This window comes from Panthera pardus, unplaced genomic scaffold (assembly GCF_024362965.1).
Source record: "Panthera pardus isolate Hobbes unplaced genomic scaffold, ASM2436296v1 HiC_scaffold_16, whole genome shotgun sequence".
In the NCBI taxonomy this organism is placed as follows: domain Eukaryota; kingdom Metazoa; phylum Chordata; class Mammalia; order Carnivora; family Felidae; genus Panthera; species Panthera pardus.
This window is the reverse complement of record NW_026526721.1, coordinates 132,491,309-132,516,157: the sequence shown is the minus strand read 5'-3', so window position 1 is coordinate 132,516,157 and position 24,849 is coordinate 132,491,309. Positions and strand designations below refer to the sequence as shown.

Genomic DNA, 24,849 nt, shown 5'->3' with positions numbered 1-24,849 from the left:
CAGAGAAAATCACAAGACCAGCCTGGATTCAAGGGGTGGAGAAATGGACTCTACCTCTTTATGCAGAGTTATGTTGTAAAGAGGCCTGGAGGCAGGGAGGTAATAATTGAGGCCATTTTTGCAAACAGTGCATCTCAAACAACAATAACGACTATTATTATTTTGTCGGGCTCTCCAAGGGCTCCAGAGTTTGTTGCCTTTCTTGCATGGTGGAGAAAATCGGGCAAAGATGTGAATTAAGCAGCAGGCGTGGGTAAAGAGTCTTGGAATGGGAAGACTAGACTCTGCACTGCGTGGATTTCATCTGCCCCCTTTTCTACATCTGAGAACTAAGCTTTTTTTTTTTTTTTTTAACGTATTCTCTTTGAACGTTATGAAAGCCAAAGTTGTCTAAAATGAGACCGACTGCTTTCTTAGACTCTATTATGTTGGCCTAATTACATATCAGGAAAATGTTTTTCTGGGGCATTGTGTGTAAAACAAAGAGGAAAACAACATCTCCAGCCGGCCCTGGCGTCCTTGCCCCTCCCTCTCGCTGGCAGGGGCTGTGGTCCTGCAGGAGGCCCCGGGGGGAGGATGGGGGCCTGGAAGGCAGGGCTGCTGCAGCTGGCCTCAGAGGGATTTACACTTTCTCCAGAGCGAACGGAGGGGCAAGTCATTCCCGCCTCTGTCCTTCCAGCACAGCTCATGGTGGCTTCCATCTGGTGGGGGAACTTGTTACTCTCCCCACGCCCCCTAGCCCAGGATCTCCTGCCACAGGAGAAGAGGCTCACATAGCTTCCCAGGTGCTGAGCACAGAACCAGGTTGACTGAGTGTGGAGATTCGTAAATGAAGAGCGGTATGAGAATAGCCTTGCCCTTGGAAATGCTGAAGAACTCGCTGAGTTTCCTGCAAGACTGCCCCCAATGTTAATAGCGCCCACTTGCCATTGGATAAACAGAGATGACCCGTCCCTTGGCATTTCCCTCTGGCCCTGCCTTCGGGTCGCTGCTTTCCATCACTTGAGGGATGACTCTTCCCCACACGCCCTTGTGGCCGGGGTCCCTGCGGCATCCAGGCACAGTCAAGGTAAACCCACATTTCCTGAGACCATGGTTACACCCTGTCTCATCTTCACTACCAACCACATGCTCGACCTCTCTCCATCTGCCACTTCTCTCCTGAAATGTCCTCGGCTGTGGTCTCCTAGGACCTCGCTGTCCACTCCAGAGATAGTCTCTCAGGCTTTGTGTTGCTTGCCCTCTTAATGACGTTTGATGGTGTGAAGTTTTCTCCTTAAACCCGTCTCCCACCCTGGGTGCTCAAGAGCTGATTTCTCCCCATCTGGTCTGTGTTTTATTTATTTTCTGCTCACCTCCTCACCAGGAGAGCTTGTCCTCAGCCAACCTCAAGGCTCCTTGAGTTTGCAACCATCCGAGCATTAGCTGTGTCCCTTCCTGTTCTTTGTTTTCATCCTACCTCTCCCTGCCTTTAACGATGTATTAGTAGTTTCCTGTGGCTGCTGTAGTGGCTTAAAACAACATAGATGTATTCTCTTACACTTCTGGAGGTCAGAAATCCAAAATGGGTTTTAAGAAATTGCAATCGAGGTGTTGGGAGAGCTGCGTGGTTTCTGGAAACTGTAGGAGGGAATCTGTTCCTTGACTTTTCAACTTAGAGAATCCATCCTGCTCAAGGCCAGTCACTCTGGCCTCTGCTTCCAACTCCCCACCTCCTTCCCTTACCCCCACCTCCTTCCCTTACCCTCACCTGCTTCTCTCTTCATAGGACGCTTTTGATGACATTGAACCCACCTGGATAATCTTCCCATCTCAAGATCCTTAACTTCATCACATCTGCCAGATCTCTTTTATCATGGAAGGTGACATATTCCCAGGCCCCACAGGTTAGGACGTAGACGTATTTGGGGGAGTGAGTAGGCATATTCTTTTCTACCACAGGCCCCATCTCATCTAGCTCCCTCCTGAACCTACCTTTCATTCTCCCTTGAACTCAGCATGTCTAAAGTGGAATTCACTCCTTCTCATTGTCCTCCTTGTCCTGCGTGCCTTAGTTCAACACGTGATCAGCCCGTACCCAGACCCCCAAACCATCATGTGCATCAAACACAATTTAATTTACCAAGTCTAATATTGATGGACACTTGAGTAATCTTCAGGGTTTTGCTATTGCAGACAGTTCTCCAGTGAATAACTTTGTACATTTGTCATGTCTTATACATACAGGATCGATTCCCAGAAGTGAGATTGTTGTGTCAAAGGGTAAACGTATTTGCAGTTTTGAGAGATACTGTCAAATTGTTCTTCATGAGGTTGAATCAATTTGCCTTCCTGCCAGCGATGTATGAGAATGCCTGCTTCCCCACAGTCTTGTCAACGAAGTGGTTGTCAAACTTCTGGGTTTTTATCAATATGATAGGTGAAAATATCTATCTTGGTAGTTTTAGTTTGCATTTCTCTTATTGTGAGATTTGGTGGGTTTTTTGTGTGCTTAATGGCCATGTGAATTTCCTTTTCTGTGACTCTCTTCCTATCTGTATGCATTTTAAAGCTTGGATTACCAGATTTTTTTTTTCTTGTCACATTTAAGGAACTCTTTCTTTTTTGTCTGTAATATGAGCTACAAATGTTTTCCCATCTTGTCTTTTGTCTTTTGACTTTACCTAGTTTGTCTTTTGCCATGCAGAAGAGTTTTTATGTCACCAAATTTATTATTTTTACTTTATGGCTTCCAGATTCTAAGCTACCTAGAAAGACTTCCAGTAGGGCCATTAAAATTAAAATAATAAAATTGTGTTAAATGTGAGGAGTTGGCTACAGGCACCAATTTTGCTTTCTTCTGAAAAATCCCAGTGAAATGACACAAAAGAAATGATCAATGATAGGTAGATAGGTAGGTAGACAGATGATAGAGTCAGTCCTCATTATTCATGGATTCTATATTTGCAAATCCTACTTGCTTAAATTTATTTATAATCCCCAAATCAATACTCCTGGTGCTTTCACTATCATTTGCAGGCATAGAGAGTGCCAAAAAACCTTGCGTTGCCAAAATTCATGTTCCCAGCTAAGGTGATCTCTGCCTTCTTGTTTCAGCTCTCTTACTATAAACAAGTGTCCTTTTTGGAGTCTGCTTAATGCCACATTTTTCACATTTTTGTGCTTTTCGTGGGTACTTTTGCTGTTTAAAGTGGCCCCAAGCCTAATGTTGAAGTGCTATCTGGTGTTCCTAGGCACAAGAAGGCTATGATGTGGCTTACAGAACAAACACATGTGTTAGGTAAGTTTTGTTCAGGCTTGAGTTCTAGCACTGTTGTCCATGAGTTCAAAGGTGATCAACAAGATATAGTAAACAAGGTGTCTTTAAACAGAAATACACATAAAACAAGGTTCTGCACTGATCAGGTGATGAGATATTGTCATCAATATCTCACAGGAACCCAACTCTGTATTTCCCCCAGAGCATTGGTTCAGAGTATTCAGTAATTCTTGTGGCAGCATTTCAGAACAAAGCTCCCATGGATAATGAAAACTGACTGTAGATGATAGATGATAGATAGATAGATAGATAGATAGATAGATAGAGATATCCATAAGAACAAAAAGATTGGAAGAAGAGAAGTAGAAGAGGAATGATTTCAACACATTTTTAGAAAATAGAAGGTGGGTAGAGGGATGCTAATTTGTTTAACAAAGCACAGGAAACCACAACCTGAATGTACAAGGAGCCATTTTCTCTTGCAGAACATGAGAAAGGCTCTGGTTTCCAAAGCATAAATGACCATGGAATGGTGCAGAGTGAACTGCAGAGCTGACAATTTGGGGCATTGGTTTAAAGTCCTTACATGTGGTAGTAAGGTCCCTAGCTCCCATCTCTGCAGCTTTGGGGTCTTAAAAAGTAGGGCTGCAGGAAATTTAAAAAGGTAATAAAAAGGCTGAAAAATAAAGTAAAGGAAATCTTTCAGGAGGTAAAATAAAAAGAGTAAGAAGATGGGGAGGGATAATAAAATGAAAATATCAATCCTCCATTTTGACTTCTAGAAGATCCAAAAAGAAGGGAGAAAATGGAGAAAGGGAAAATTATCAAGGGAAAATAAAAGAACACTTTTCAGAACTGAAGGACAAGAATCCTCAGATGGCAAGGCCATCAAGTGTATACAGCCCTTTGTGTATAAACAACGCACACTAAGGCACATTGTGAAAAGCTGAAACTTCATGGGGAAAAATATCCTAAAATCTTACAAAGCACAACAGGTTACAAAGTATTAGCAATCAAAAGAGATTTCGCAATAGCAGGGCTGATCTCTAGAAGCTAGTAGAGCAGTCCTTGAAAAATCGGAACAGAAAAATAGATTTCAACCCAGACTTCTGTATTTGAACTGTTAGTTAAGGATGATGACAAAGACATGTTTATGAACTCATGGATTCAAATGACTTCCAGGACATTGTTTCCTAGCCACTGGAGGATGAACTCCAACAAAATGTGAAGGAAACCAAGAAGGAGCCTTAGATAGCAGTAGGAGAAGAACCCAGCATGGAAAGCAGCCAGACCAGGATTAGAGCAAAGGTTCAGAAAGCTCCAGGAGTGATGTCTCTGATGGAGAAAAAAATAGAACTAATGTATTTAGTTAGACACATGGGATATTTGTTGATGGGCATAAAATAGAGGCGTTGAGCATATGGAATAAATTTGTGATGGGTTCATGTACAACCAGACACACGAAGAAAAAAAGTGAGGACATGATTAACTCCAGGAAAAATGAAGGCTCGTGTGAAAAAGAAGGCATAGTCACAGCGCATTACCTGACCCGGCATTGAGCAATATTTGCCAAGTTGTAATAACACAAACACTGACTTTTGATTTGATTAAAATTACACTATGACCATTTGGGGCACTAACAGGAAGAGAAGTGTATGGGAATGCTAAGCCTTTATTTCCCATGGTAGGAAATCAAAAGATATCTAAAACTGATAAGAAACAGTAGTATAAACGTACCATGCCAATAAGCGTTGGGCATCAGTGTTTTGGCAGCAATTTTACAAAAGACACACACGTGTTTTTGCAGGGCTCTGCCTTCACGTGCCCTCTCCATGAAAGGTGAGGGCCCAGCCCAAAGGCTTTGGGGAACAAAGGCAAACATTCCTTAGTCACTGTTTTCGGGTACAGACAGCATCCTAGAGCTGGCCCTGCACACTTTTCAGTTATGGGAAATTAAATTCCGCTCTTCATTTTCAGTCATGTAGAAGGGGCCAAGTCTTTTCTTTGCAACTGCGTTTCTCCCAGATTGCTTCCACAGATTGAAACGGGAGAAAAGAGAAGAGCAGGCTGACATTCAGGATACAAACTTTCTCACTGGACCAGTGTGTTACCTCCTGATTACTTGCCTGCACAGAAGGTCTTTAAAAATGATTAAAAGACAGAGGCATTTCTTAGTAAACTCCGCATTCTGTTGTCACGAGTTTTGGAGGGTAAGGGAAGGTTGTGTTCAATGTCTGTTTCCTTAGTTGATTTGCGACCACTGGAGAAATTATAGGGAACAAAGGAAAAAAGAGCCATAAATACAAATGAATTCCTTTTATACACGTTGAAAAACCACAGGACATGCTCCATTTTTTTTTTAGCACTCCAGGTGTGATCAGAGATTACGGATCCACACAGGAGAGTGGAGAGTTAATTAAAATTTGTGCTCCGACTTCCAGAAAGAAATGCCTTTCCATTTGATAAGCAGGCTGTCTTTGGAGTGCTGTTTGTGCTTTTCTGTCCTCACTGGAGTGTCACAGAAAAGCAGATCAAAGGGAGCCTCCATTCGGATAGGTTTTCTACCACCTTTCTGAGCTAATGGACTTGAAAGCCTCTTGCACTGACTGCATGGGGCTCATGTTATATTCTAGAAACGCCGTCTTGGTACAGTATTGATAATATGCAAACAGGCTTTGATAGATGCTTACAGAAAATCACATTTAACATTAATTAAATCAAGACCATCCCCAATAGAGTGGGAGAGTCTGGCAGAGTGGGACACCTCACCCCCTACCATTTGTATTTTACTTTTCAACTCACCACGTGACGCCCAGACATTAACACTTGAGATTGAACCGTCAGCTCTGTCAAGCAGGGTTATGTTTTGTTGTGTTTTCTCTTTTCCTTTCAGTCTTTCTGCTTCTGCACCCTCTGGCTGACATCCCCTACCCTGAGGGGAAAAACTGTTGGGGAGAAATCCTGCTGTCTTTCTCTTTAAGATAGTGACAGAATGAAATAAAACAGAGCAAAATAGAGGCCGCCGTGCGAGGCCTGTCTGAGCAGGTCAGGCAGGCTTCAGCAGGGGTTTTGTCCATTGTCTTGCTGTGCTGGGTGCCCGCTGGAGAGAACCCGGCCGGCCAGGGCACAGTCACTAATAAAAGGACTCCATTCTGCCACTCAGGGCTTTGTGAGGCGCCAAAGCTTGTCCTGGTTGCCATGGCTACTGTCTGATTGTGGCGGGTTTGTCACAGTGCTTGATAAAGTGGGAAGGTTATTCTTGATAGGCCCAAGTAATCATAACCTCGCAAAGCTCGAGAGTGTGGATTTAACACTTTTTCCCTCCCCTCTCGAAATCGGGAATGCAGAGATGGGGGCAGGGTTGTCAGGATAAAGCAGCCACAGCAGGTGGTGAGGGCCATGCCTGGCAGGAGGGATGCAGCTAGCTGTGCCCAGGGGGCTGGGTGGAAAGGGGTGTCACTGGGTCATCTGCCGTCCCTTGGCTGGGTGGGGGCTTCAGAGAAGGGGTCAGAACGGGGTTCTCTCCTGACCGCCTCCCCCCATCAAGTGATTATACCTGTGCTCCTCTCTCCTTTCCTCCCTTCCATCCTTCCCTTCCTGCTCCCCCTCCTTTAAGGCCCTTCCTTTCTTCCCCTTCCTTAGCCTCCCATCCTTCCACTCCCCTTCTCCCCTGCTCTCTCCCCTTCCTCGCCCCAAATCCCTTACAGGTCTGGTCCTTTCAGAACCCTCTACTTACCCTTCTCAAGAGGAGAAGGATGGGGAACGTTAGCTCGGAGGTAACAACTGATGGAATTCAGCCATAGAATTGCAGTCTCTTCACTGTCATCAGAAGAGAACTAATTGATTCTCTGGGCAGTACCTCTCTGACTTGCCACATCAGAACTACTGAGAAGGTTCCTTCAAACAGATTCCAGGGCGCACCCCCAGGTTTCTGATCTGGTGGGTCTCCGGGGAGGGGGCGGTCTGCAAGACTCTAAATTTCTAACAAGTTCCCAGGTGATCCCAATGTTGCTGGCTCAGAGACCGCACTTTGAGAACCACTGTCAGAGGCCAAGACTTATTTTTTACAGTTGAGGAAACAGGCTCCCAAAGGATAAATTCGTTGCCAGGAGTTCAGGTGGCTTGGTAGCCATGGTGGGATGGGTGCCCAGTGACAGGAGTTTTAAAAGACATTTGAGGGGCGCCTGAGTGTCTCAGTCGGTTAAGCGAACCCCAACTTCGGTTCAGGTCATGATCTTGCGGTTTGTGACTTCAAGCCCCACGTCGGGCTCTGTGCTGACAGCTCGGAGCCTGGATCCTGCTTGGGATTCTGCGTCTCCCTCTCTCTCTGCCCCTCCCCCACTTGCACCTGCACGCTCACGCACGCTCTCTCTCTCTCAAAAATAAATCAACATTAAAAAAAAATTAAAAGCCATTTGAAGAGGTAGGGCTCATCTGTCTTCCAGCCCCCTAGCCCAGAGCAGCCAGATGAGTGGTTCTATTTCCAAAAGGCCTCCAGCAGGACAGCCACTCCCACCAATGGTTCCCTTCTGAGCAGTGCCTCCCTCAAGAGAAGCCCACCTTCCTCGGTGCTCTAGGCCCGGTGTGGCCTTCTGTAGTATATGCTGGAGTTTTCTCCCCGCGAATGCCCCTTCCCCCACTCCATCTGTCAACTCTCTGCCCGGCCCTTGGGCCCCAGGAAGCCCACCTTGACCATGGCTGGTATCCTTCCTCTCTGCTGACCTTCGAAGCCTCGTGGCCCTGCCAGTAGGCCATTCTGTATTTCCATTACTTGCATGTGGGTGCTGTTGCCTCTGTGAACTGTGACCTCTAGCAGCGGGACCGTGCCTTCATTTACCTCTGTACCCACCACTCTGAAATACTAGCCGGATGCATCCACACGGCTGCCTCAGTTGGAAAGAGTCTGGACACAGGTTTGAGATGTTCTGAGGCCAACTACAAGAAGCCAGTCTAACAGGGATTGGGAATCCATTTTACACACAGGGCAGGGTGGGGGCTGACCTTCCAGTGTCAGCGAGGAGCCAGGAGTAAGGCATCAGGCCTGCTGCCTTGAGAGAGCATGAGGAACCCAAGGCAGTGGCCTCTAGTTAGGGCACCCCCCACCCTGTGGTGGCAGGACTGAGTTTTTAAATTGAAAGGCAAGTTAGCCCCCTCAGACACACGCAGAAAACACCGGCAGCACTCATTTATCCCTTTATGGCAGGATGTATAACAGGTGAAGCTCCCTGTGTGCAGGTGTGTGCGTGAGCACACGTGTGTGTGTGTGTGTGTGTGTGTGTGTGTGTGTGTGTTGTTGCTGCCATGACTGGATGATGCTAACGACATGATCACTTATGAAATGCCGTCTAATGCCCCATGACACACTCCGAAATCACCAGTGTGTGGTGTCATGAATATGGCTTTGAGGCAAGGTGATTGCACTTCTCCAGTGAAACTCACAGGAGGCTAGTTGTCCAGACAAGAATAAACCCAAATGAATGCATTAATCCTTTGGCTCCAATTCCTTGCCGACTGCACAGACTGAGTTGCGGCCCAGCAAGAAATCCCATGCTGGCAGTTTGGCTCTGAAATCTTTAAGCGTCGTTGGAGCCGGGCCTCCAGGCTGCAGGACGCCCCCCGCCTCTTTACTGAACAGCACCCCCTCAGTCACTCAGGTGTTGACATGGTGCAACCGCAGCCCTCACAGTGGCCTTTCTCCCCCAGGGTGTCGAGGTGCAGACAGACTACGTGCCCCTGCTGAACTCCCTGGCGGCCTATGGCTGGCAGCTCACCTGTGTGCTACCTACTCCCGTTGTCAAGACAACCAGGTAACAATAATAGTCATCGTTGTTCTTCTTCTTATCATTATTCAACACTTCCTCTGTGCTGCACACTGTTCCCAGTAAGTGCTTCATGCACATAACTTATCTAATCCTGTGACAAGTCTGTGAGGCTAGTGGAGTCACTCCGATTCTCTGGCTAGGAAGTGACAGAACCAGGATTTCAGATTCTTAACCACCACCCCCACAGAGCACTCCCCTGCACCCCTCTTCCTACACGGGGAGCCTTGGCCAGTGAATCATTACTGCCAGGCATGTCAAAGATGAGCCCCCAGGTTGAGGGGCCCCAGGGCTTTGAGGTGCAAAAGAAATTGAGCCCCTACTGTGTGCCCTGTGCTGGCCTGGATAGGTGCCTTGCATGTAAAATTTCATTTAGTCCTCAGAAAACTCCTAGAAGGTGGAATCCTTTTATTAAGCTGAGGCAACATGGCCAGGGAAGTTGAAGGGACTCAGCCAAGATCACAGCCCTGGGCCCTGGTCAGTAGTCCCACAAAGAGGAGGTAAAGACCTGCAGTCTTGCCCCTTGCTTGAGGCACTTCTTACAGTTTCACATTTAGGGACACTTGTCCACCTGAGCTCAGCCCACCGTCCCCTCAGCTCACGGGCTGGTCCTGGTGTTACTAACCCTGAAAGGCCTTCCATCTGTATTTTGGGTGTATCTAAACTAATCCTCCTAACTATCCTGTGGGATTATAAGCATAGATAGGATTCCCATTTTGCAGATGAAGAAACTGAGGCTCAGGGAGGCTCTGTCACATACCTGAGGTCACACAGACAGTAAGTGGCAGAACCTGGGACTAACTAGCACCTCAGTCTGCATAGTCAGGCACTTCTCCTAGGCCAGGCAGCCCCTTTGCTGACCTGTAGGGATGCCCCCTCCCGTGACCCTCATTGTCCCACCTTCCCCGAGTCCTGCTACGTGTTCACAGGGTGATGGCCAGCGTGAGGCAAGGCTGGCGATCTGGGGGGACAGCAGGGCGGTGCAGCCGCAGAGCCTAGACTGAGGGTGAGAATGATGGTGATGATCAGTGCCTTCCAGGGTCCCTCCCTGAACGCATCTGGGCTCTCATCATGTCCCCCTCCTGACACTGGGCTACAGTGGGGCACTGCACGCTGCGGGGGGCTAGTCTGCAGCATCTTTGGGCCCTGGGCCTTTGGGAGCCTCCATGCTGCCTCATGGCCAAGACTCCTGTGGGTATGGGGAGATGCAGAGGGGTGGAAAGAACCCTGCATTTGTGGCCTGAAAACTTGAACCCAAGTCCTGAGCCTGCCACTTGGTAACTGTCCGTCTTGGTCAAGTCCCAGAGCTGCTCTGAATCAGTTTCCTTGTCTGTAAGGGGGAAGAATGCCTACCCCACCACCCATTCCAGAGGACAAGAGTCGTGATGAGGATGGACTTGCACGCAAAGCCCCAGCTCTCTAAACCCAGAGGGTGCTGACAGGTGTCTCTGTCTCCATCTCAGATCTCACACCTGCTCAGTCACCACCCCAACCCCAGTCCTCTACTTCCCTGTGCCCTACATGCCACCTCGCGGTGGAGTGGGGGGCACATGGAACCAGGCAAGTTTGAGCTTGAAGCCTCGCTGTGTGATCCCAAGCCCGCTCCTTAAATGAGCTTCTGTGTCCTGACTGTGAAGGCGGTGGGCTTCCACTCCTTGGAGCTCTGTGGTGAGGCTTAAACGAGCTATGGTGTGTGAAACCACCCAGCCCAGCCCCAGCACAAAATACGTTCGTTTCCTCCCACCTTCCCCTCTGACATTCCACGCAGTGACGCTTGCCTCAGCAGAGAAGACACTTGCAAAGAGAGATTTAAGAAAGTGATCAGAAGAAGGAGGCAGGGCTGAGAACAGTGACCTTCACAAACACGTCTGCCATCTTTGAAGGCAGCTCTGTGGGGTCCGAGAGGAAGGCGCACTCACTGCGCCTTAAACAAGAGCAGCCCTCCTGAGCGCCCCTCACCTGCGCCTGCAGGAGCCGGGCTGCCTTGGCGAGGGCTGCCTTGGCGAGGGCTGCCAGCGAGGGTGAATCGGGCGCACGGCCCTCCCCTCTGCTCAGCCAGGCTCTGTGCCTGCTGTTCGGTAAAGGCTGGCCGGCGGGCAGAGCTCACCACCCATCCCGGGCCAATCTGACCTCTCCATGGCTCATTACCAAAGACAGATTTGGAAGAGGCTTCCCACCTCTTGAGATTCACTAAAGACGCCAGTGTATCATCATTTGGCCAAGATGCCAGCTGTTATTCCACATCGAGGGAAGGAAGGGGAGTTTCCAGCAACGAAGCTGGTATGGCAGGGACACCCACAAAGCTTTTGTTGAGCCTCCAGCATAACCCTCTGGAAGCAAGACGGGGATGGCCTGGGAGGGGGCTGCTGCTTGATTCCTGACCTCTCACTGTCTGGTGGCAGCTTTCCTTTCTGCGGGTGGCCAGCCTTGACAAAGTTAGGGACAGAAACATCTGTGAGGCTTGGGGTCCCCCCCCCACCGCCACCAGGTGTAACAACTCATTCTCCACTCTGCATGTGTTACAGGGAGGGGAATGTATCCACCAAGCAGATTGTCTTTCTTCAGAGACCGTGTCTACCTCAGAAAATCAAGAAGAAGGAATCAAAGGTAAGTGACCTTGATTGCCTTCCCCAGTTTTCCTTAGCAGGGCTCCATCCTCAAGTGAATTTTCTATAGCAGTTGAGCAGGCAGTCAGCTCCAACTTCCAGGGGCTCTCAGAGGAACGCCTGAGCCCTGCGGCAAACTGAATCACACCCGAGGCTGCCAAAGCCAGACAGATGGGGACACTGGAGGGTCGTGTCCTGCGGTCGGGCTGGAGAGTGGGGTGGAACAGTTCTGCTGGACACTCATGTAGGCCAGATATTCCCAGTAAACTAAAAATAGGGGCATGAAGTCAGCTGCCATCTGACCAGGGGGCAGGATGGCTTGAGTTCATGCCCAGCTTCTCTGAATCTTAATCTCATTACAAGCTCTGGTCGCAGCCCATTGGATCCGTCAGGACATCAGAAGTTTGGTGATTTTGGCGGAGGGACCCTGCCAGGGCTCCTTCTTGGCGTGCCCCGACCCGAGGGCCTCTTAGTGGCAGCGGCTGGTGTGGACAGAGACCAGCCGCAGTCTGTGGCAGTGGACCCTCGGGCTAGGCTGTCCAGGGGATGGCCAGGGGCCTTTCTCCCTCACTGGATGTCGCGTGAACCGGCCTGGAAACAGCCGTGCTGAGAGCCTGTGGCTGCTCTCAGAAATTCTCCCACATTTCCAGAAGTCAAACCCAAGTCTTTCCCCTGTGTCAGACACTTCTGATGCTTCCCAGCCCCAGCCGGTGGGTGATTCTCCCATGGGCGTTTCACCATTTACTCAGGAAGAGATGAGCGAGTCAGTGTGTCAAAGCCCAAGTCAGGTGTCACCCGAAGCCAGCTTGAGCCACCTTTGCTGGCCAAGGCAGCGCTGCCTGGCAGAGCCTGGTGGACCCGCCCCGCTCCTCATGCTTGGCACCGTCCCGTGCTCCCCTGTTAGTTCCTCGCGTCCTTTGGACACGGAGCCTGGACAGGAGCAACAAGCAACGGACAGATTGTAGCAGCCCCTCACCAGCCAGCAAACCCGGGGGGCGGGAGGGAGGGTCCTGGGAGGAACGCCAAGGAAACGGCGACCTGAAGCCAGATGGTGTAGAATGCAGAGGAAGGTCTCTGTCTCCGCTCCAAGATGCTAATGTGACAGGTGACGGCAGCCGAGGACCAGAAGGCAACCGCTGAAGCCACCATTAACCACCAGGAGCAGTCAGCCGCCGGCTGGAAGATGGATCTTCCCGGGACCACTGTCAGCTGCAGCTTTGCCCCAGGCTCCTGGGGACCGCGTGCATTCACAGTGACATCCAACAAAAGCACAGGCGAGGCCTCCATCAAACACCAAAACACGCCAGCTCTGCCCTTAAGAGAGGGAGGTGGTGCTGCATTTTCTGGATCCCAGAGGAGAGACGTGTGGTTTGATTTTGGTACAAAGGCTGTTGGGCTCACAGAGGGCGACAAGCAGGAGATTTTAGAGGTAGAGTTTTAAAGCTGCTGTAACAAGTGGAGCGGCTTCCGTCAGGAAAGTCCTGAGGATGGAGTCATCTAGTTCGTGATCAGGAGAAACTTGCGCCCCAATCAGCCGCAATCATCTGGGCAGCTGCTCTCTCTTTTGAAGGACTTATTTATCTCCTGCCCATTCATAGGGTTGGGTCACGTCCAGCGCTTGTTTTCTGTGTGACCTGGAGAGGTCGCCTCACGGGCAGAGCCCCAGAGAGGGGACTTTACGGCCTGATGGCTTGTCCCCCTTTCATCGTCCTGGCCAGTCTTCCCGCGGATGACTCAGGTCGGCATGCTACTCCCACTGAGGTCTGGGTGCCCCCACGTTCATGGCAGTAACTCCATCGAGCCCTCGCAGGACTGATGCTGTTGGCTGCCTTCTGCCTCTTGAAGCACCTTTTCTCTTGGCGCTGACCCCACACCATCCTGGTTTTCCACTAGGTGGTTTAAACCCAGCCCCATTTCTCTCTCACTCCCTAATCTCTTCCTTAGAAAATCTCACTCATCCCCAGAGTGAAAAATCTGACTCCCCACCTCCGAGGTGATGACTCCTACACCTGCATTTTCAGGACTCGCTTCTGCCCGAAACCCAGCTCCACGTGCCCCGTCACTACTCAGCATCTCAGAGCGACTTGTGATCTGGCTATCCCCCTCCCCCTGTCTAGAACAAGGGCACCTCCACTGTCCAGAGGCACCCACCCACCCAGGGCTCATCCTTGACTCCTCCTCTCCTTGTTGCCGTGGTCACTCCATCCTCAAGACAGAAACTTGAATCCCTCCCCTTCTCTCTGCCATCACAAACCTCAACAACTCTAATCCTCGGTAACCGGTCTCCCCTTCAACTGTATTCTCCATCAGGAGCCAAAGTGATCCTTAAGAAAGAATATTGCAGGGCGCCTGGGTGGCTCAGTCACTTGAGTGTCTGACTCTTGATTTTGGCTTAGGTCACGTTCTCACAGTCCTGAGCTCAAGCTTCTGCATCAGGCTCCACATTGACAGCACAGAGCCTGCTTGAGATTCTCTCTCTCCCTCTCTCTCTGCCCACCCCCTGCTTGCTCTCGCGCTTAATCAATCAATCAATCAATCAATCAATGAAAAGAAAAAAGCATACTGAATCATGTCACCCCACTGCTTAAAGCTTTGTGTGAGTCTTAACATAAAGGTGGAAATCTACAGTGCGATAGCCACAGGACTGTGTGTGATCTGGCCCTTGTTAGTTCTTGTGCCATCACCCCCATTTTCTGCATTCCACCTACTGTGGCCTTCATGCTCTTCTGTGTCCCTTCCTGCCACAGGGCCTTTGCTTTGACGGTTACCTCTGCTTCAGATGCTCTCTTCCTTTGTAATACGTTGGGAATAACCACATTCCTGTCTTGCAGAACTCTTCTTTTGGTCTAGAATTATTTGTGATCATTAGTTTATCCTCTGCTGATAGAGTCAGACATTAACTCCATGGGAGCAAAGCCCTGTTTTCCTGACTTTTACATGCCCAGTACTTGGCTTTTAGTTGGTACTCTACAGATATCTGTTGAACCAATAAATGAGTAATGAAACGTCTGAGCCCAGGACATTCTTATTACGTATGGGTTGAAATCGAAGAAGAGGGACCATAAGGTTGGCACAGCAAGGACACAGCATATTGAGTCCTCTTTTAATCAGCAAAGTGGAGGAAATTCTCCAATCAGGACTTTTTCGGCATTTGGAAGAAGCCTCTTTGTGTGTGTGTGAGTGTGGCTCTCAAAGCAAACAATTAAACTCCTTCCAAGGTAATAGGTGATTTCCGCCACACCAGAAGTCTTCCTTCCAGCTAACGCTCCTTGAAGTGGAGGCAGATAACGGACAGTTTTTAAAATGTGCGAATTAAATCCATTAGCCCTTGCCGCTCGGAGCTCTGGACACACACTGCTATAAAGTGAGGGATTTTTTTCTCTTCTGCAGTTATCGCTGACACGGACGGCTCATTGGATCCTTCTTGGTATGGGCACCAGCGGGCGGCACGCGAGAGTGCCACAGACACGCTGGCTTGGGAAGCCTGCTTAACTTGTTCAGAGGCTCTCCCACTACTGCTCGAGATAAGGAATCCGTCCTCCCGGCTGGGCCGCCTGCCTTTAAGCATCTGAATGTTACACACCTCCCCTCAGATCCGCAACCCATAAAGCTGTCGCTGTCCCACGGGTGGCCTTTTTGAGCCTTGGGATCTGGAACAACAGTTGTTTGTTAAAGCCCGAGATTATCCTCAGCTTAAAGGAGGAGGAGAAGCCCAGGTTAGGAAGGGAGCCCGGTGAAGATGGGAGGGAGACAAGAAACCCCTCCATGGGGGACAGAGCTGGGGGCTGTGTTTCTCTTTAGCTCAGTGCTTCTCACACTGTGGCCCGTGGACTAGCAGTATCAGCCTTACCTGGGAGTTTGTTAAAAATGCAAAATTTCCTGGGAATGCAAGCTGGTGCGGCCACTCTGGAAAACAGCATGGAGGTTCCTCAAAAAACTAAAAACAGAACTACCCTACGACCCAGCAATTGCACTACTAGGCATCGATCCACGGGATACAGGTGTGCTGTTTCGAAGGGACACATGCACCCCCATGTTTATAGCAGCACAATCAACAATAGCCAAAGTATGGAAAGAGCCTAAATGTCCATCGAGGGATGAATGGATAAAGAAGATGTGGTATATATACACAATGGAGTGTTACTCAGCAATCAAAAAGAATGAAATCTTGCCATTTGCAACAATGCAGATGGAAATGGAGGGTATGATGCTAAGCGAAATTAGTCAAAGACAAATATCATATGACTTCACTCATATGAAGACTTTAAGAGACAAAACAGATGAACATAAGGGAAGGGAAACAAAAATAATATAAAAACAGGGAGGGGGACAAAACAGAAGAGACTCATAAATATGGGAACAAACTGAGGGTTATGGCAGGGATTGTGGGAGGGGGGATGGGCTAAATGGGTAAGGGGCATTAAGGAATCGACTCCTGAAATCATTGCTTCACTATATGCTAACTAATTTGGATGTAAATTTTAAAAAATAAAACAAGTTAGAAAAAAATGCAAAATTTCCCTCCTCTCTCCAGGTTGCACATGCTGGATGGGGTGAGTGATGGGTTTCAGGAGCCCTCCAGATGATTCTGACTTCTGCTCAAGTCTGAGGGCCGATGTCTTAGGGGAGTAGTTTAGGGTCCTTTCTTGGCTCACCTGTGGACTGCCATTCAATTTTTATCATTATTGATTTTTTTAAAAATAGGCCTGTCAGGGAGGCTTCAGTGTAGATCTTTTTTTAAGTAAGTCAAAACAAAGTGTCTTTAATGGCAGTTAAATCTGACTTCCATTAGCTAACCACTCGGCCTAATGAGTCAAGTGCCTGACCCAGCAGGTGCATCTTAACATTGTACTGTCTGAAAGCTGAGGCCCTTACGTGTCGGGCTAACCATTCCAAAGGTGCATATCCTCTCCCTTTGTTTCTTCTCCTCCCTGACCTCTACAGCAAGAGCCTAAAGCCTCTCGTCTGCCAAGAATGAGAAGCTGGAAGGGTAGTGTGGATGGAGCCAGAGACACCTGCGTTTGAATTCCAGCTCTGCTCTTTTCTAGCTGTGTGACTTTGGGCAAGTTGCTCAACCTCTCTGAACCTCTGTGTGCTCATCTATACAACAGTGCTAACAGTGATTAGTGAGAGGAGTGCTTCGGAAATTCAGGGAAATGGGAACCTTGCCACCGCGTGAGATACGCGGTAGGCACCTCGGTGTGTGCTTGTACTTTCCTCCGCAGGTACCCTGCAGCAGTCTGCCTTCACAGCTTGGTACGTTTCGCTTTCAGATGATATAGACCCTGAGTTTTGGCCCCTGCTACTTCCCCGCTTCATGAGAATGCCCCCACAAAGGACAGAAGGACAAGGGAAAAGTTGAGTCAGGACCTCCTCGGGACTTGTCTGCAGCACCCGTGACAGATGTAGAGGGGTGCCCCCCCCAGGAGCTTGGGGAACAAGTGACATCACCACAGCCCATCTGGGGACACAGAAAACAGTGTAGTCCTAGAAGGCATTTGGCTTGACAGATTTCCCTGTGATGACCAAGAAGGACAGAAAACGGCTGGGAGAGTTCTCGCCAGCTCAATGCCAGCAGCCCCAGCTGGTTCCCGGCGAAAGCGGCCGGTGTTCTCCTGGCGGATTATAGCGAATCAACAAAATGTGATCTTCTACAGGAAACTAGATGTGGCTGGACTTCCAGAAGAGGCATGGAAGTTCTGTTTAGTTACCAAGAGCAGCGCTGAGAGAATAGCTGGGTTTGCGTTAGAAGACAAGAGTCGAGGCTAGAATGTGGCACAGGTAGAATCATCCAGGGTTGTGCACTGCTCAGCTGCAGAGGGGGCTCTTGGCATCCACTATAGTGTGGATGGAAGCTTCCTCCGACTTGCCTGATAGCTGGCTTCCTCTCCAAGTACTGTATACAGGCAGGCTTACCTGGCCTGTTTCTAAAAACATGCAAAATGCAGGGGCGCCTGGGTGGCTCAGTCGGTTGAGTGGCCGACTTCGGCTCAGGTCATGATCTCATGGTCCGTGAGTTTGAGCCCCGCGTCGGGCTCTGTGCTGACAGCTCAGAGCCTGGAGCCTGTTTCGGATTCTGTGTCTCCCTCTCTCTGACCCTCCCCCGTTCATGCTCTGTCTCTCTCTGTCTCAAAAAAATAAAGTAAATGTTAAAAAAAAAATTTTAAAAAAACATGCAAAATGCAGATAATAATTTGGGGACATTGATTTTTTAAAAAGGCTCTTCTGTTTTGATTGGAAATAAAACGTAGCAGCAGCAGCCTGTGACAAGGCAGCAGTTATGAACCACGATCGTGCCGTGCCCACGAGCCTCGGAGGTTGCCGTTGGGGGCGGCATCAGTGGTCCTCAGGTCCAGAGTCAGCATCCTGCCCTGGTGGGTATGAGGTTTGAGATGTCTGCGTGGCAGTCTCTGCCCAAGTGGGCACCACTGGGGCAGGGGTCCGAGGCGTCACCCCACGTGCAAAAGGACTCCGTTGTGGGAGCTCATGGCTTGGGTGCAGGAAGCTCAAACCATCCCAGAGGGAAGTCTGTCAGTCTGTCAGGTGTAATATGAGAGAACCCCCAAACAGGAGTGTCCGGGGAAACGCATCCAACACCATAGGTGAACTCATCTGAGGACTTGGGGGGCGGGCAGGGCCGAGGAGGACAGGATGGATGTTAAAGCCTAACCTCAACAGGTACTTCTTTCTGTTGTCTCTACTTTGATGAAATACATTTACCAGTGTTGTCCAAACTCTTAAATCCAAGAACCCCCATGATGTGTTCAATCTCAGAACCCCGCGAGTAGGCGGATATTTTGAGGAAATAGGGCTCCACCACAGAAAACTACACAAAGGTGGCAGATTAAAAACAAAAAAAAAGAAAAAAAATTCCTGTAGCACATGTTTGGTTTCTCCTAGCAAAGCACTAGGTTGTTTACAACGTGGCGAAGCCTTAAGAAATCGTTTTCCACTGATGGTGCAGCTGCATTCCTGGGCTCCCCCTCCAGCCTAGCAAGGAGTCAGCAGTGAAACTCCTTTACTTTTCTCTCAGTCACAGAGTGCCTAACCCTCAACTCCCTATTAGGTGACACTATGTGGTGCCACTGAAATAGAAGGCAGTGACCATCGTGGGAACTTAAACTAAAACTCACCCTATGGTACCGTTGTCACAGAGCTGTGCCTGCTCCAGATTAGTCCCATGATGCCCTTCTTCCTGGCGAGACCACTCTGTCCCTGGGGGTCCTGACTCTGGCCTCACCTGCCCAGCTCTCGCTCCTTTGGGGGCTTCTCTCGCGTCCTTTGTGTCTTTCACAACCGGGCTTGGTACCTGCTCAAGATTTTGTGACTGTCACCCTCCTAAGTGTTTACCACGCACAGGTCTCTGGCATCTGACTCTGTGAGCACTGGGGACCCAGGCCCCACTGAGTGGACTGCCCCTCCCTGAGGTGGGGGCCATGCTGGGCATAGGTACCCCTCAGGATGGCAGAGGTCACAGGGATCTTTACTCAGGAAGACTGAGAGCACCCCGTATGTTTGGGGTGTGGAAGAAGGCCACAGTCTCTGCTGGGCTGTTCGCGCACAGAACACATCCCTCTTTTGTAACCACAGTGACCCAAGTATTCTCTTCCATACCCTTCGTATTTTCCTGTCTGCTCAAGCTCATTTGCCCAGATTTATTCCCAGCACACAGTCTCTCAAACTGGCTTCCTCTGGGGCAGTTCGTGTAGTCAGCAGGCTCAGCGGGACTTTGAAAATTTTCCCTCTTTCCTTCCTTAAATTAGTTTCTCTCTCTGGAAAGCGACCAGAAATAATGTCTAGATGCACCAGTGCCTCCTCACTACACCCAAGCGAGGTTTTGACTCTGGAATTATAGGAGTAGCTCGGCTTGTGGGCTCTGTCGTCCTTCCATCCATTCACCCCACAAGTAGGTTTTGAGTGCCTACTCTATGCTGTATTCCAGGGATACAGGTATAAATAAGACCGCTGGCAGCCTTGACCTGATGGAATTGACTTCTAGCGTCAGTCATGGCAGCAGCGTATCTGGTATATTATATCCCAGGTGTGTGCTAAGATTTACATGGATTGTCGTGGTGCTAAGACGCATCACACAGATTGAATCCACATCAATACCCTTTAAGACAGGGCTTGACAAATGGGGGCTTGTCTCCCGGGCCAAATGTGGCCCACCGCCTGTTTTTGTAGATAAAGTTTTATTGGAATACAGTCGCGCACATTCGTGACATATTAGCTATGACTGCTTTTACGATACAGCAGTGGAGCCAAATGGTTACAACAGAGACCATATGGCCTGCGGAGCCTAGAATATTTATTATCTGACTTTCCCAGAAAAAGTCGCCAACGTTGTTTTTACAGAAAACCCAGTTGCCTGACGTTGACTTAGGTTAGAGTTACTGTCCCATTGTATAGATGAGAACGCTGGGCCACTGAGTGAGAAATCGGGCTGCTGAATGGCGAAGAGACTCTTCAGGAAGTCTCACGCCACATCTTCCACATGACCCGTTCTTGTCCAGCTCTATTACTGACTGTGCGACCTTGTCCTCTCTAAGCCTCTGTTGACTTCCCTGCCACATGGGGAAATGCTTTGCTGCAGGTCAGGCTCCCCAGGAAGCAGCCTTTGATAGATTTGGGTGGAGGAATTTTTAGGGGGGGGTGCCCCGGGGAACACCTGTGGGGAAAGGAGGGCACAGGAGTGGGCAGGGGGAAAGACGGGCTACGATGCAGTCACAGCAGTGGCTTTATTAGCCAGCCCCCGGGGGAGCCCTGGAACTGGGATGGCCTTTTGGAGTTCTGAGTTGGGACAGGAGGGTGGGGCACACGGCACAGGGCTGGCCCCATATTCTGTGCCCTTCTAATCCGGGAGATCTGGTGAGAGTGTGGGCCCAGTGCTTGGTAGCCCACAGCCTGCTCAGAAGGGAAGCAAGTAGCCAGCACCGTGGCTCATAGGAGGGGCAGGCCCCTGTGTCTTCTCCCATTCTGCTTCTCCAAATAATAGGATTTCAGGACCTCCTCTCCCAGAGCCAACTGAAAGACATACCCCCTCATCCCCAGAGTCCCCTGAAATCCACAACTAACATACAGTGCATGGGGGCGCCTGGGTGGCTCAGTCGGTTAAGGGTCTGACTCTTGATCTTGGCTCAGGTCATGCTCTCACAGTTCATGGGTTCAAGCCCCTCATCAGGCTCTGTGCTGACAGCACACAGAGCCTGCTTGGACTCTCTGTGCCTCCCTCTTTTGGCCCCTCCCTGTGTACATGCTTGCTCTCTCTGACTCTCTCTGTCAAAAATAAGCAAATAAATAAACATTTGAAAATAAGTAAATGAAATACACTGCATGGAGGGCATCAAACAGGCTCTTATGGTGGGTGTGATGTGTGTGGACCATGATTCAAGTTTGCTGCTGGTAACACTCTGCTCCAGGAGTGCTGGGAATCGTGTCTTGCTCAGACAAGAGCTTGCGCACGCAAGCAGATGGTCGGGTGAAGCGCTGGGTTCACAGAGACAACATTGATTTATCCCCATCCTCTCTGCTTTCTAGTTCCAATGGCGATTCTCCCGAGAAGACATGCACAACAGGCAGATGAGGAAGTCCAAAGGCAAACTCAGCGCCAGAGACAAGCGACAAGCAGAAGAAAATGAGAAGAATTTAGAAGACCAGTTTTCCAAAGCCGGAGACGTGGGAAACTGTGTGCCGGGCCTGCATCAGGAGGACGAGGCGTCCGAGGAGCTGAAGGTCCCCGCCCAGGAGATCACAGAAGGAAAGCTCTGTGTGGAGGGTGGGGCTGTGCAAAACGGTCCTGCGGGTCATTACGGGGCCCCGGAAGGGGGCTGCGCTGAGCAGTCCCATCCCAGAGAGGATGCCAGGGAGGGAGGCACCCAGGAAGTGGCCGCAGAGCCCGAGACAGTGGGGGACAACTGAGTCCTGAGCGGTTGGTGTTGCACGCCTGATGCGCTGGCAAAGCGGAGGCACCGTGCCGCCATCTGGGTGGGGGGCTGGTTTGCCCCAGTGTCACGTGTTACCCTTTGGCTTGGCTTGACCTCTTCTCGTGAGCTCACCGGGCCCTCTGAGGGCCGGGTCCCTGACAGTTTTGGTCTCTGCACATCCATTAGAAATGTGTCGTAATGCCCCAGTGTTAGAATGCAAGAGGTCAGGTTATTTCTTCATCTGTTTCCCAGTCCCATGGGAAGGAGTGGCCCATCCAGTGCCTGTGTCCACCCCCCCCCCCCCACCACTGCCAGGTTCCCCAGGGAGCATTCGAGTCAGGTCCATCCATGGACCTCCCTGGCTACAAACCAAGACTGTTCATTCCCACACCCTGCCGGGGGTGCATTTTACATCCGCTGCTGCTCTCTGCGGCTCTTTGGTGATGTAACAACCCCCGGAGCCCATCAGGTGCCCTCCTCCATCTAAGCCCCACACGCCCTGCTGCTTTGACAAGGAAAATGACAGTAGGGAGGGGAGGTGCCCCACCTCCTGGCTTTTCTCGAAGTATTCCCATAGATACTGGTAATTTGAAAATGAAGAGGTAATTCTGTGTGTACACCTGCTCTTGCAGAGTTTCCAAGAAGGTATTCTGTATTAGTATCAATGCCAAAAAATTTTTTAAAGAATTTGTACTCAGCACATTATCTGAACACACGTTCCTTCTTTCATTTCAGGGCAACCCGACTGGTTGGGAGCTCTTGTTATGTGCTATTTTAATCAGTGTATCATTGGCCAAGTTGTTTCCATGTATGCTATCACGTGTTTATATTGTCCAGAAAGTATTGTTAAGGCTTTAAGTAGTTGCAACTGGTGAACCGTGGAGAGAGAATGCCGATTGTCTTGACCCAAACAACAGCCTTTCTCTTCTCTTTCTTGTTTAGTTACTTAAAGCAATAAATCATCTATGAGTTTAGTGCATTGTGAGCATTGAATATTGTGTCACAGTGAAAAGCCTGTCTAGCCTCATGTCCAAAGGACTCGACTCCACAGTCCCCATTCATTCTTTATGTAAGTTTCTGACTCCTGGCAGCATGATGATTTTGGAGAAGAAAATGAAGCTCCTGTAGAAAACAGCAGAGCCAGCTAAACACGCTGTGCTTTCCTGTCATTTGTAGAAAGAAGATGGAAAGTGGGATTCAGGTGTCACCAGGTGAGGCAGGGCACAGCCACTCCCTATTGCCCGGGGTGGTGGAAACAACTTTTAAAACAAACAAAAAGCCCTACCTCGGCTTCTATGCATGTTTCCAGACTTTTAAGTAAATTATTTCATGAAGCAAGTCTCTTCTCTGTTTGCAAGTTTGCTGAAATACACGTTTACACTATATTTTGTAGGGCAGAATTGAAAACCCTGTACAGCCACATTGTACAGTTGTTTTCCTCTTTTTTTATAAAGTTTATTTATTTTCACAGAGACAGAGACAGCGTGAGTTGGGGAGGGGCAGAGAGAGAGAGGGAGAGAGAGGGAATCCCAAGCAGGCTCCGCACCACCAGCTCAGAGCCCGACACAGGACTCGAACCCACGAAACTGTGAGGTTGTGACCTGAGCTGAAACCAAGAGTCGGACGCTTAACCAGCTGAGCCACCCAGGTGCCCCAGTTGTTTTCCTCTTGGTTTTTGAACAAACTTCCACCACCAAGGCCCAGAGCTTCCCTAAAAAGGTTGAAGGCTCTGTTCAAAGAGAAGGCAACAGTTTAAAAATGACATTTTCCGCAGTTATACCCAAGAACATCTATACAGCATTGATATTAAAAATAATCTCTTGGCTTATATCTTCGAGGGTCACGGCTTTTTAAAAATGCAGTAGTTCGCAGAGCCTGGGACAAAAACAATGCCCATCTCTCACAACTTTGGAAGGCGTTTGGTCCCAGCATGCACCCCTTCAGGTGGATGCCTGTATCACTCAGCAGTAGGTACGTTTTTCAATAATTAAATGACATGTATGTTGGCTGCATGTGTTATGGGAAAACAATTGAAAGTGACTGTAGCTAATTTGAATTCCTCAGGGGGTTTGACCCTAGCGCCAGGCTAACAAGTAATTCCTGAATGTCTTGTCTTTTCCGGCTTTTCCATGCTCGTGCTGACATCCGGCAAAATATTAGTCTACCTGAGGCAGTTCTCATACTGACTGGGGGAGCTTTAAAAATTCCTGATACCTGGGTCCCACTCGAGACTGGAGTGGCTGCTCCAGGGAGTGGCCTGGGTACCGGGTTTGCAACCCCACTGTGGATTCCATGGTGCAACCAAGGGTGAGAGTCGCTGGCCACAGGATTGCTGTGAGCTGAATCACAGCTTGTTCCTTGTGAAATGAAATGCTTTTTACGAAAAGTAAGTAACCAACACCCTGACACTCCACCCCGACATCCTCCATGTGTCTTTCAAGCAGCGGGATTCCCAAAGGAAACGTTACTCTCCTATGATTGCCAATAGGGTGAAAGTCCATTGTTGGCCCAGATGAGGCCTCGTGACCAGGAAAAGCTGCAGAGGCTTGTAGGAGGCTTGTGCACATGGCAGTCAGTCTTTGCATCTGTCACAGCAGGTCTGGAAGGAACGGGGAGTTCTGGGGGTGATCAGGTGACTTAAGTGGGGGCCTAAGTGACTTTGATGGCCCTGCTGCCACTGCCATCCAGCTCAATGGGACATTCCAGAGAGTCAGAGGCACCACGAGAAGGGAGGCCAAGTCTGGCCTCATGGGAAGGACTGGGACTCTGCCGTGGAGGGTTCTGTTCATTCTTCGGCCCAGTTGGTTTGCCTGTGGAAAGAGGTTTTTGGAAGGGGGAAAAAAAATCTCTCCCAGGAACAAATGAGAAGTTCTTCTGAAGCTGTGGCTTAAATTCTGAGTCTTAGGCCAGGAAGGTATTTTTTTCTTTTTTTTTTTTTAATTTTTTTTAATGTTTATTTGTGCAAGAGAGAGAGAAAGAGAGAGAGAGGAAGGAAGAGAGAAACAGGGAGACACAGAATCCGAAGCAGGCCCCAGGCTCTGAGATGTCAACACAGAGCCCAATGCGGGGCTCGAACTCACAAACTGTGAGATCATGACCTGAGCCGAAGTCCAGGAGGGTATTTTTCAAGACCTTTTCTTCACCTCCAGAGGTTCAGGGGAGGGTCGTGGGTGGGGAGGAGTGCCATTCAGGTGTGGTGCTCTCAAGCGCACATGGCCACAAGGTCAAAGAATTGACACACG

At 49.5% G+C, this 24,849-nt stretch overlaps 1 protein-coding gene and 1 long non-coding RNA gene across 5 annotated transcripts in view; one reads left to right on the top strand and one right to left on the bottom strand.

Moving 5' to 3' along the window:
• Nucleotides 1-22,581, top strand: part of RFTN1 (raftlin, lipid raft linker 1) — a 207,871-nt gene extending 185,290 nt beyond the window's left edge. For all 4 annotated transcript variants that reach the window (XM_019435679.2, XM_053903835.1, XM_019435660.2 and 1 more), the window contains exons 8-10: nt 8,963-9,066; nt 11,604-11,685; nt 21,222-22,581. In XM_019435679.2, coding sequence (XP_019291224.2) covers nt 8,963-9,066; nt 11,604-11,685; nt 21,222-21,602 — 567 coding nt within the window. In that variant the 3' untranslated portion in view covers nt 21,603-22,581. The remainder of the gene's footprint in view (nt 1-8,962; nt 9,067-11,603; nt 11,686-21,221) is intronic.
• Nucleotides 5,360-6,606, bottom strand: LOC109258678 (uncharacterized). Its single transcript, XR_002076376.2, has 2 exons — nt 6,062-6,606; nt 5,360-5,519 (listed from the first exon to the last, which is right to left on the bottom strand). It is a non-coding gene; the product is annotated as an uncharacterized LOC109258678 (long non-coding RNA).
• Nucleotides 22,582-24,849: the final 2,268 nt, after the last annotated feature.